This window comes from Rana temporaria, chromosome 5, assembly GCF_905171775.1.
Source record: "Rana temporaria chromosome 5, aRanTem1.1, whole genome shotgun sequence".
Lineage (NCBI taxonomy): Eukaryota > Metazoa > Chordata > Amphibia > Anura > Ranidae > Rana > Rana temporaria.
Window position 1 is genome coordinate 149,251,850 of NC_053493.1, and position 13,566 is coordinate 149,265,415.

Genomic DNA, 13,566 nt, shown 5'->3' on the forward strand with positions numbered 1-13,566 from the left:
CTGCTCCAGTTCCCGCTCATTTGGGGATTCGTAGCCATGTAAGTAAATAGGCTAGGTCGATGCCAGTGGTTGGTAAGAACATGGCAACTGCAAGCAGCCGCTGCTACCTTAGCAACCAGATATGGCTGGAAGCTATCACATTCATCCATGCTGAACGTGCTAGGTGTCTGAACAAATGTCTAAGCACCCAGTGTTCAGTCCAAATTTACCTTACCCTTAAAAATATGAGCTATCGGTGCTGAAATCCCACATACCTGCTCTGAGATCTCACAATGCTGAGACCACAGCACTGAAAATGTTTATTTTTATTAAGATAAAGTTTGATGGTGTCGTGGTAAAAACATAATATAATACAATTATCGACCCTCTTTTACACTCCCAGTTAATCTCCTTACATATTGTTTCCATGAAATGGTTGCTAGTAGCTTCACTGTGATTATGCTGGGTTGATAAAGGTCCTTCAATAATAAAGCAAATATGCATAATTAATTCATAAGGTCCATAACTGACCGCCTCAAAAGTTGGATTGTTCACCGACTCAGTGTTTTTATGTTGGTACTGGATGTAGATGTATTAGCAAGAAACAAAGAAAGAATAAAATGCCAGCAGTACTTCATAGTACTTCATAGTTAACTTAAGGATTTACCCTGTTTAGTACATCTGTGTACAGAACAAATAACTGCAAGCTTTTGATGTGGATTATCTGGAAACTGGCCGTGACAGTTTTGTTGTTAAAGCCAAATTCCTTAAACACAGTTTTGTGCTGCACAATTCTATTAGCTTTGGTCTTTGGCATGTCATCCTGGTAGCTTGTGACCAGGCATACATTACATCTTGGCATTAGCACTTTTGTATGTAAATGACTGCAAAGGATCCCTTTTAAATGTGAGATGTCTTTCATCATAAAATGAAGAGAAGATTGTTTAAAAACAATTTCTCAGTTGGTGCAACACATCTAAATTCTGGCCTGTCATAGATTGAAAAGAAATGTAAGTCTCTAAAATATGTTTTGCCAGCTAAAAATGCATATTTGATTCAAGACCATATAATAATTATAATCCGATGGATCAAACTTAACTCTTTAGGGTTAGGCCAGTCATCATAGTCCATTTATAATGTAATGCATATGAGGCAGCATAGGTGTGCGCAGTCTATTGGATTAGGGTGTGCACCGAAAGCTCAAACACACGTGTGTAAATATATATATGTATCGTATTTATCGTCGTATACCGCGCACTTTTTTGCCCTGAAAATCAGGGCAAAATCGTGGGTGCGCAATATACGCCGATACCCACTTCCCGTGCCGTGTTTGAATGCCTGCGCCGACATATACCGAGCGCAGTACGCTCGGGTACATTCGGCCAGGCTCGGCTTCGCTCGTAGTTACGCTCTGTGACGTTTATGCGTGAGAAGCCGAGCCTGGCCGAATATACCCCAGTGTACTGCGCTCGGTATACGTCGGCGGAGGCTTCAAACTGAGCGCGGGAAGCGGGGATTCGACATGAAGACAGCGCGGGAGAAGCCGGGAGGACACCACCGAGACCGCAGACGTTTTAATTTTTTTTTTTTACAGGATTTTAGGGTCAAAATTAGGGGTGCGCGCTATACGCTGGAGAGCGCAATACCCTGATAAATACGGTATATATCTGTAGCAATGGACAGTGCCAGTAGAGTGTCTGTAGGGCAGAGATTGGTGTCAGTAGTTTATTTTAATAATTTTTATTTTTGCAATTTTTTTTTTTTTACAATTCTTTAGGAACCCTCTTGGGGGGCTTTGGTGAAATATCACGGGTCTAAACAGACTTAACAGACCCCTGATGTCTCACTTTTAAGATAGGGACTGAGGACAGAGATTTACCAGTCTCTTTCTCTGCAGCCAAGCAGCAGGGGGAATCTACTCAGGACAGGGTGATTAGGGTGTGCCCAGGAACACCTGGCACACCCTGTGCGCACGCCTATGTGAGGCAGGCATTAGCCGGAATACACAGATAATGTCGTGATTGTCATGAACCCTTAACCTTATTGAGGTTTGTGTTAACTAGTGTTGGAAACTGAATAATAGATGTTTTAAAAGAGAAGTATGAGAATTGAAAAAAAAACAATCTGTCCCCCGCCACCTCTAAGACCAAACAATCAAAGGCCGCTTACCAATCAGTACTCGGTCTTCAGTGAGCAGATAGCTGTTGTTGTTTACATGTAAACTGATGATTTATCTCAATAAACATTCCTTTTGTTAAAAAATAAATAAAATTAGGATCGATCCAGGGCTGGTTAAGTGATGTCTGCCCACAGCAGACTTTAGCCCTCTGTCAGCTGAAAACGGGTCACAGGGCTGCAAAACAAAGTGCACTCCTGTAATCCCTAGGAGCAGTAGGGCCAAAAGAGCTTTGACCCTATTTCTCCTTTAGGAGATATAAAGAAATAATGCACCTGAATACCATCCTATCAAACAACAAGACAAGACAAGACAATGATATTATAATGAGAAACAGTGTCAAGTGTATGTAATGTATTTAATATGCTTTTCCTTAAGAGCCCTTTCACACCAAGCCACTCATACCGCCAACGCTATGGTGGATTTGCGGCGCATTTCGGCCACTAGCGCTGTGGTTTTACCCCCCGCTAGCAGCAGAGAAAGTCCATTAATTTCAGTGGGGAGCAGCGCTGGAGGAGCTCCTTCACCGTTCCAAAGATGCGGCTAGCAGGATTTTTTTTACCGTCCTGCTAGCGCAACGCTCCAGTGTGAAGGCCCTTGGGCTTTCACACTGGAGACAATGGTGCAGCTGTTTGAGGGCAGATTGCAGGCGCTATTTTTAACGCTATAGCGCCTGCAATACGCCCTAACTGTGAAAGGGGTGTAAAGGGTAACTCCACTTTCATCTGAAAAATATAGGAAATAATGAAAAAAAATAAAGTAGCACACACATATTGTAATTTAGGCTGGGTTCACGCTGCTGAGCAGAGCGTCTCACAGTAGGGGTCCAATGCGTCACTGTTTTCTGTTTCAGGGACAAATCAGGCTGATTTTGAACCTGAGCCAAAGATGCACAGGACTTTTTGGCAAACTGCTCCGCAGATGTCCCAGAGCTGTGTGAATTGGCTCCTTTAAAAGCCAGTCACAGTCTCCGGACATGCTAATTGGATGCAGTGAAAACCGCATCCAATTCGCACTAGTGTGAACCCAGCCTAAATGTTATTAAAAATTTAATTTCCCTTTCAATCTGCAGTGTTGTAATTTTCTGTAAATGCAATATGGCAACCTGGGGGCCTTCTGCATATAGTTGGTGTAAAGAGTTTTTCCAGAATTGTCATTTCCTGCTTGTGTGATTGGCTCACTGATTTTCTCAGAAGTCTGCACTAAGAAACAAGTCATATTTTAAGCATCCTCTGTAAAACAAATGTAATTTTTGGTCAAATACTCCCAAAGAGTTTATCGTTTATAAATGGTTGCAAACCCTGCAACTTTCCTCATTAGAATACTGAAAGTGCCTCAGCTAATTAATAATGAAAAGTAACTTCCATTCTGTTTCACTCTGCACACAACAAAAAGCACTTTCTTCAGATATGAAATAAGTAGGAATCTGCAACATAGCTTGATGAAACCCCTGTAACATACATTTTTAACCCAGAGGGCATTGTTTTTTTTCTTAACAGAACTAGAGTTACTATTCAAAGAAGTAAAGTGTGCTTTGAACAAAATATATTGTCCCTGACAATGCTTGCTGGACCATGTGTCAGCAATATTGTGGATTGCCTTGCCCAACAATGCCAAAACATTGCCTTCGACGTGATGGTACAGAGCTGTAATGGCCTTCCGTGCAAAGAAATAGCGGCTGGGAACCTGTTGTAAAGCCAGTAATTTTGACAAGCTGTAATTAAGACGCCGGGCATATGGGTGACCGGAGTGTATTTTTTCTTGTGCTGCAGCAGTTAGGGCAGAGAAATTTGCCTGCTATGCTCTACAGCTGGTGGTGTGCTGCTGGCAGACGTGTTGCAAGGTCCTGTGAAGCACCTTTGGCACCAATCAAAGCCTCAAGTCTTTTTGAGTATGATGCTACAAGTTTGGCACACCTTCTTCTTTGCAGAACCTCTCAAGCTCCATCAGGTTGGAAGGGGAGTGTCAGTGCACAGCCATTTTCATAGCTCTCCAGAGATGTTTAATCAGGTTCAAGTCTGCGCTCTGCCTGGACCAATCAAGGACATTCACAGAGTTGTCTCATAGCCACTCATTTGTTATCTTGGCTATGTGCTTAGGGTTGTTGTCCTGTTGCAAGAAGAACCTTCACCCCAGTCTAAGGTCCAGAGCACTCTGGAGCAGGTTTTCAATACGGATGGTTCCGATGTGCGATCACCCCCTTTTGAACCATACCAGACCGCTTGCCCTCAACATGGGGAGGGTGCTTTTGGTGAGGGCTTATCGGAATTGAATAGCACCCTTTAACAAAGGGTCCCCAGATCCCGGTCCACCTCTATGTGAATAAGTATGGGGTACATTGTACCCCTACCCATTCACTAAAAAAATTGACAAAAAGTAAAAACCACAAAAGACAATTTTTGACAATTCCTTTATTAAAAAAGAAAAAAAAAGTATCCTGTGATGTCCATCCATCTTCAATCACACTGCCCGACGGACCCAAAAAATAGAAAAAAATACTCTGCCTCGATGGGAGGCCGCCCGCCAACTGCTCACTCTTGGCTGTGACAGCTGTTATATAGGCAAGGTTGGGGGCACCCAGTGATGTAACCGAGTGACCCCGCCCCTTCTGATGTCATGTTTTCATTTTTTGGGGGTCATCGGTCGGTGTAATTGACTATGGATGTACATCGTGGGTCAATTTGTTCTTTTATTTTAATAAAGGAATTGTCAAAAACTGTTGTGGTTTTTACTTTTTTGACACTTTTTTTGGTGAAGGGGTGCGGGATCTGGGAGCCCCCTTGTTAAAGGGGGCTTCCAGATTCCAAAAAGTCCCCCACCTGCAGACCCCCACAACCACTGAGCCAGGGTTGTGGGGACAAGGTGCTCCCTCCCTGTGTTGAAGGCAAACGGCCTTCTATGGGCTCGCTCGTCCCCCCCTTTCCTGGCCTGCCAGGCTGCTTGTTCAGATAACGGTCTGGTATAGATTTTTTTTTACATTTTGAGCAAACGTGTGTTCAGTAAAATTATATTATACTGTCTGTATATAAAGTTTGTACACATGCAGTACATATATCGCACCCCATAAATACAGTATGGGTATCTTGATCTTTGCCATCTGACAGCAGTGTAACATGTGCAGTATACATTACTGTACTTCACACATTACAGAGTACAGTGCCAGGTAGTATCATATAATGAGGAATAAATTATTGGGTAGGTCACTGTATACGATAAATTCTTCTAGAGAAATATTTATCTAGTTAGCTTTGTAATTGCCTGGGTGTAAACCAGTCAGTAGGGTGTGTAGTGGAGGTTGACATAAAAAAGGGTCTGGGATAGGCTTGTGCAATTTGTTTTGTAACGAATCAAAATTATGACACATTTTGCAACTTTCGGACATTCAGAAGCATTCCAATTTCCGAACAAAGTAATTACGATTAAAACCAAATCCGAAATAAATTATATATAGCAAATAGCGAATGCCCGAATGCCTTTGGCATAATTTGTTGTTGCGTTAATGCGGCCTAATGCAACAGCAAGTCTTGTTGTGATCCCAACCACACACCCAACAATAACACTCTCTGCTCTGCTCTCTGCTCCTCCCTCACCGTGCTGAACTTCCTCTCAAAATGGTGTACAGGGGCGGAGGCTAAAGCCGCATGTCAAAAATAAAATCAAAATATGAGATTTAGAATCGTTACAAATAACCACAATGTATGTAGAAAGGTACAAATTCATTCGAAGCACGTTGGGCAGCGCCATTGTGAGAGAGACACGTAAAATTACGAATTAACGAACCCAAAAAAGTTACAAATCAACGAAAAACAATGTACTCTACCGAAAGTACGAATTATAAATCAACTAAAATTAAGGCTTACATTAATACAAATCACTCCGATTCAACGAAAAATGGTGCTTGTGAAAATATAAATTAGTCCGAACACGAAAAATCTCGTTTAGCAAAATTACGAATGATTACGAATTAACAGGACCGAAAAGAAACTAAACTAAACTAATTTATGACAGGACGAAAAGAAACTAAACTAAACAAATTTTTCCGTTGTGCACAAGTCTAGTCTGGGATCCTAGTGTAGCAGACTAAGGCATGCTAAAGTTGAGGCCAGGAGTCTCTGGAGAAGTCTGCCATGGAAAACGTCCCTACCCATGGACCAAATACTGGCTTGGCAAATAGTGGAATGAGGGGGTTATGCATATGGGAGTTTTTTTTTAAGTAATTGTCCTAGACCAACAGATGTGGGGAATCTAAGTACAGGGATCTATGGGGGCACCATAGATTCATTGACAAATCTTTCACCGCTCCAGGTGAGCCTCACTTATCATTAAGGGCTGTTGAACCACCAGGGTGCTGGCGATGCTGATTGTAGCAAATAGACGAAAAAAACTCTGGACTGCCGCACTCCAAAATGACTAAAACAAATTAGGTCTTTATTTTCAAATGCACATGCATTCACCGCAAGCAAAAAGGTACAGTATAGGCCGACGCGTTTCATGCTGTACTTCAGCGCTTAGTCATGCCATGACTAAGCGCTGAATGATAAGGGATATTGACCTGTAACTACAGTTTTTTTAGGGTCCTTACATGGTTTGGGAAGTAAAGTAATAGGTGCTCTATCAATTTGAGGTCATTACTCTATGCAGGCCAGTCAACTTCCTCCACCCCAAACTCGCTCATCAATGTCTTTATGGACCTTGCTTTTTGCACTGGTCCAAATCATTTGGTGGAGGGGGGATTATGGTGTGGGGTTGTTTTTTAGGGGTTAGGCTTGGCGTCTTAGTTCCAATGAAGCAAACTCTTAAGGCATCAGCATACAGTTCCAATGAAGCAAACTCTTAAGGCATCAGCATACCAAGACATTTTGGACAATTTCATGCTACCCATTTTTATATATACTTTTTCTAATTATTTTTATATTTTCATTGGAATTAATTGGGTATTCTCTGCAAAGTGAATCTTCAGTACATTCACACAGCTGAGGGAAAATTAACTAGCAAAGTGAAAAGCTTTAGTAGATCAACCTTGAGTCATTGAGTCAAGGAATTGAAGCATTTTTAGAGAGTGATAAGAAATGTCAGCCTTCTTCTTTCTCCCTCTATCGTCTCTTAGCAAATGTTTATTTTAATGGAAAGAAATATTCATAGCAAAATATATTCCTTTTCTCTTTTAGGCATCTTATGATGCAAAGACTAGGAATAACGTTAAAGTGTAAAGCTGTATTGACCCACAGCATCCAATTAGATAATTTCTACTAAAACCATATGATTATTGACTAAAAATATCAATTCTAATTGGTTGAAGTGGGTTACTACATTATGCTCTTCAATTTGTAATGTTGGTCAAAGATAGGCAGATGTCCTCCTCAGCATGGCATCCTTGTGACTCAGCCAACAGTGTCTACTTAATCAAATGAACCCTTTCACACAATCAAAACTCTGTGTATGATAACATGTTTTTTTCAATGTTATATATATATATATATATATATATATATATATATATATATATATATATATATATCCCAAAGTCAGCTCTTCCTGCTTTTTACCTAAGAGGGATGATATAAGGCTGTTTATCCTGCCTGTATATAATGAAATGCGTATACATTAAAATGTTCATGGCTTTTTTATATATTTTGCAGGTTGCACACAATGGCCTTATACTTGAAATGGATCATCCTACAGTGGGCAAAATTTCAGTTCCAGGTTAGCTGCACAGTTGACTTTAATAATTTGACAATTTCTGATTTGCTATTTTGTTTGATATATTTTTTATTTTTTAAACTTTTTAACTAATAACCTAAAGCTCCAACTTTCCTGTAGTACATTTTGATTGGTTTCTATGGGCTATTGTACTTTACACTTAGCACTTTGATCCTTCTGCTGTTACAGCGGTATGTTTTATATTAGTCACTACTATATAAACTTCACTTACTAATGAGCTTTGATAAACTAAAGTGGAGTACATTTTTTAATCCTATGAAAAAATATACTTTTTATACAAGTAGAGCAGACCAACAAAAAGTTGTATAAATATCAATGATAGACGTAAAATAAAGAGGTACAGTAATTAAAATATATATATATATATATATATATATATATATATATATATATATATATATATATATATATATATATACACACACACACAAACACTGTATGTATATTCAGTATATATTTGCTACATTTTTGCACATAGATACTCGCTTGTACACATTTGTAGACACATAAACACATCTGGAACTTATTGGCAGTCTGTAATCTGGCTATTGAGGTTTTCATGCAGGTAGGAAAGCGTTTAGGTTCCAATGGGAACTTGCAATCATTCTGCATACATTACTTAATCTATCTTAGAGAAAAAGTATACTCCTTATGGGACATGTGCAAAGTGCAAGAAGAGGGAGTTGAAAGAAATGTCCAAGGATATGTCAGGGAAAACTACAAATTAAACTACACTATACAGGTAAAGTGTACTATAAATTCTAAATTATTTTAACAACGAGAAGCCCTACATACCACCTAAGAATTGGATTTAGAATCCAAGCTGGAGACTGTAAAGCATCAACTACCAGAGAGAAAATGGACAGCTACAGTATTAAACACTTTAAAGTGGTTGTAAAGGCAGAAGGTTTTTTATCTTAATGCATTCTATGCATTAAGATAAAAACCCTTCTGTGTGTAGCAGCCTCCCTCAGCCCCCATAATACTTACCTAAACCCCATCTCTGTCCAGCAAAGTGCACGAGTGCCTCGGCCAACTCTCCGCTGATTGGCTGAGACACAGCAGCAGCTCAATTGGCTCCAACTGCTGTCAATCAAAGTCAGTTAGCCAATCAGGAGAGAGAAGGGGCAAGCCAAAGTGCAGCTCCATGTCTGAATGGACACAGAGCTGTTGCTCTGGCACACCAATAGCAAGCTGTTACCTGTGGGGGCACTCGACAGGAGGAAGTGGCTAGGTGCAAAAAAGAGGGACCTGAGAAGAGGAGGATCCAGGCTGCTTTGTGCAAAACTATTTTAAAGAGAAAAAAAACTTACACTGTGTAGTAAGAAGCTAAGGAGCTAGAAGTGATCAAGCATTGCATTTACAGAATGTTAATGCCTTGTTATTATGGAATTAGTCTTTTACTTGAAACACATATCCTTCAAAACTGAAATATAGCTGCGGAATCTGATGTATTGAGAAAGATCAAGCTGTTAATGTAAATCACCAGTTATTTCTGTGGAACAATGTATGCCTACAAAAACATTTTGTTCATCCTGTAGTATAATTCTGAGTACAACTGAGACACAAGTAGGATTGCATTTACTTACTTACCACGTTTTGGCTTCCCGGAGTAGGAACAAGGGAACTCTAGATATGCTTGTTGAGAATACTAATAATTGTTGAGTGTTCATGTGTGGGTCGAACATCAGGATGCTGTCTCTGATATGATAGCTACTGTGCTGAAGTTAAACAAATGATATTTTTATGGCCAAGCCAGAAACCAGAATAGTACAATTCCAGACACTCCGTAGGCGGTGGATGGAGACAAACTTTTGGAGTGATACAGGGCCACCTGCAAATTGGTGGTCAATGAGCTGTGGAGGGAAATAACACCGAAGATTCTCCACAGGGCCTTTATACCAGCTTTCATGGACCCTGCCAACCTGCTGTCGGCTACATGCTCCTGCTGCTGGGCTAGTAGACCTTCCCTGCTACATAATTTCTGTCCTTGCAAACCTGTCAGTTCTTTTTGGGACCAAGTTCTACGCTACATATACAGAGTCATACTTACCCAAGACGCTTCTATTGTGTATGTTTGGCTATGTGGAACCACAACTGATAATGGGAAACTCAAGAATGCAACTGGTATCCTCCTAAACCCTTCTCTAGCTATCTCTAGGCAGCACATCGGACCTTTTAAAAGCTTAAAATTATTAAAGCATTATTTAGGCAAACTGTTTTGGAAACGGCGGGTAGGGTTAAACTTTTGAACCTTTGTTTCTGTAGCTAGTGGGGATATTTTCTTTCATTTTCCTATGTGGTTACTGAGATCACTCCAGTGGGGATGCAGAGGGTAATAAAACATTGTTGACCTTGTCCACACAGACAGTAAAAGACTGAAAATATGCAGTGTAAAATTCCAGACTTTTTCTCACACCCAGGGAGCTGCAGGTGCCACATACAGCCTGCCAAGTGTCTGTGTGTGGCTGTACTCTAGTACAACATTTTTTTAACTAGGGTGCCTTCTGGATTCTTCAGGGAAGCCTTGGCAAAATGCCTTAAAATTGTCCTGAAGCCAGAAAGTGGATTAACCCTGCCTTTGTGTTACAACAAAGCCACATGTGTTTATTGTGCAGAATAACAACCAACCACTAGGTAGTACTAGTGTGTAAAGGTATATTTTCTTTGTAAGAATAAATCACCTCTAATGTTGGGTACCCTAGGTGTGTGGATGCTGCTATGATATATACAATTAGTTTAGTTTTTTACATTTTAGAATGGAGTGCCTTGAGATGTGCAACATTTTAAAGGGTGCCACAACTGAAAAAAGGTTGAGAGGTCTGTAGGTCTTGTAAGTCTGATGCTTCTGTGTATTGGGGGTTTACCTACAGATGAATACACTATGTATTTCCCGAATGTTTAGCTTCTTCATTCTAGAAGCATGCCATAGGTGCATGTGTAGATGAACATCGATTCACAGAAGCATCTGTGTTTAAAAGCGTACAGCTACATGCATTCACTTGTTTGGCAGATTGTATGTGGCATCCTGAATGTGGAAAAACATGCATACATTTACACTGGACATGTTTTCTGCCTCTCTCCATCCATAGCATGATACCTTACAGTAGAGGTGAGGAAGGGTGCGAACCTCTGTCAGATTTTATTGCCACTTGTATCACCATTGAGGTGATCTCCCCAACAGTGCTTTTTTTTAAGTCCTAGAAGTAGAGAATTGACACAATAATACAATTTTAGTTAAACCCCAACTACGGATACTCATTTTTTTTTTCATTATTTTACTATTCAAATAAAACTCCAGCAGGTTATTCTTCACCCTTCTCTATACTGTGTGGTACTGTGCTTGCCTTTAATTCACTAGACGGCACATTATTGCCTAGTAAAATGATGCCCAGCATCATGCAGCCACTTGTTTCAATGGCAGGCAATCATGGTCACACCTTCTGTAATTTTGACTGCAGGAGATGTGTACATGACATATTTCAGTCCATTGACGATGGCACGTTCTTTGTCAACTGGGTAGAGCAGAAGAATGTGTTCACATGAATACCATTTCACAGTACTAATAAAGCAGAAATATAGACCAGAAAGGGTTGTAGGGAGAGGGAAATAACCTCAGTATCTATTTTTGTAACCTTGGAATTTGGCTTTAGGTGATGTTAAAAAAGTTTCATTGCAACCATTCAAGAGTGTCTCCAAAAATGTTTTAGGGAACATAAAGAAGTTAACTATACTGAAATGTCGGGTGATCTCCTGAAGTTAGAGCAAGCTATGGGATGTAGTATATCAATGAAAATACATTTCAGGAAAATCGTACAAAAACATCTGTATGGAGAATGATCGGTCGATTATCTGTTCGTTCGTAAAGTGCTTACGACAACTGATTCCAACTGTTCGGAAGAAAAGTTCAAGCTAGAATTTTTTTATCGTACGCAAACGTCCAATTTTCATTCAGTGTGTACAGTAATCATACTGTATTCAGAAGCAAAGAATGACTAGGAAGACCCAGCTAGTATGTATTTTGGCCTATGCCATTTGAGAATTGTAGAATATGTTCTTATTTTCTTATAGTGTGTACTAGGCTTTAGACTGCCTCTTGGTCATCGTTCCTGGTCAACATTTAAGTCAGCGATGAACACAGTTTTACCATAACCTTTCAAACTATGAAACGAACATAAAACTTAGGAAAATATTGGTCCTACATGGCTGGCTGACTACTGATAGATTCTAAAGAGAGAATTGCCTGGGTCATAAATGATCAGATAATTAAACAATTATTATTTTTAAACAATTCCTTTGTGCTTGTAATTTACTTGAAAATATAGATTAGAGAGAGACAGAAAAAAAGGGAGAGATATTAATGAAGAATAAAATGGCTGTGTTGTGCATGTATCCATTCATCATAGATATATGATGTTGGCACATTTTAACTACTGCTCTCTTAAATTGACTATCAGCCCAGGTTCACACTGATGTGGGTTAGAAATCGTATGAGTTCAGCTGGACTCGCACGATTTCAAACCGGCAATGCAGTCCAACTTAGGGGGTGATTTGACAGACATCTGTGCGGGTTCATGCAAAAGTAGTACAGGAACGGTGCCGGCAATAATAATGATCTGGAATGCAATTTTTTATGTCACACAGTATTTTCTCAGCAATTTTTCTTGAAAAAAAAAAATAACACAATATTTACCCCAATTTTTCTGTGTAATGTGAAAGATTATGTTATTAAAAAAATACCTAACATGTTTGTCACGCTTTAAAATTGCGCACACTCATGGAATGGCGCCAAACTTCGGTACTTAAAAATATCTATAGGCTACGCTTAAACATTTATTACAGGTTACCACTCTAGAGTTACAGAGGAGGTCTTGTGCTAGAATTATTTCTCTCGCTCTAATTAATTGTGATACCTCACATGTGTGGTTTAAACGCCATTTACATATTCAGGCACAACCTACTTATGCATTCACTTCTGCTTGCGATCACAAGGGAATGGGGGCATATTCCTATTTTTTTATTGTTTGTTTTATTTTTTATTTTTACAGTTTCCATTTAGTTGTTTTTTTTTGCATTACTTTTACTCCTATTACAAGGAATGTAAACATCTTTTGTAATAGAAATAGGGCATGACAGGTCCTCTTTACAGATATCTAAGGTCTATAATTCCTCACAACTGTCCTCTATGCTGAAAAACCTGTAATAAAAAAAATGCTGGTGCTGGAAGTCACATCATGATGTCACTTCCGGCCTCCAAGGGTCATAGAGCTGGCCGGGGACCATATGGTCCCTGGCCAGCTCTATGGTAATCCTTCGCTGCTGGGGTATTCATTCTCCAGCTCCAGCTCCCCTCCCGCCGCCTGTAAAAGCAATAAAGTGGCTAAACAGCCAGTATGATGGTTTTTACATGTGAGAGAATCGCCAGCTGAAAAAAAAGTTATCACAATGATGCCTGAAGCGGCAGGCATCATTCAGATATCTCCACTCAAAGTCCAGGACATCATATGATATCCTATGGGTGGGAAGTGGTTAAATCTGTAAATAACAAACGTTATACTTACCAGTTCTGCGCTATGGATTTGCACAGAGCAGCCTGAACCGCCTCTTTTGGGGTTCCCTGCTGGCAATCTTGGCTCCTCCTCCTCATCTCCCTTGACCACTTGCTTTGGGGGCACACAGTACGTTATCAC

General features: G+C 40.0%; 1 protein-coding gene across 1 annotated transcript in view; it reads left to right on the top strand.

Moving 5' to 3' along the window:
• The window catches only part of SUGCT (succinyl-CoA:glutarate-CoA transferase), a 1,112,375-nt gene that overhangs the window by 938,609 nt on the left and 160,200 nt on the right, over positions 1 to 13,566 (top strand). The window contains exon 13 of the mRNA XM_040353242.1: positions 7,795 to 7,858. Within this exon, the coding sequence (XP_040209176.1) occupies positions 7,795 to 7,858 (64 nt within the window). The remainder of the gene's footprint in view (positions 1 to 7,794; positions 7,859 to 13,566) is intronic.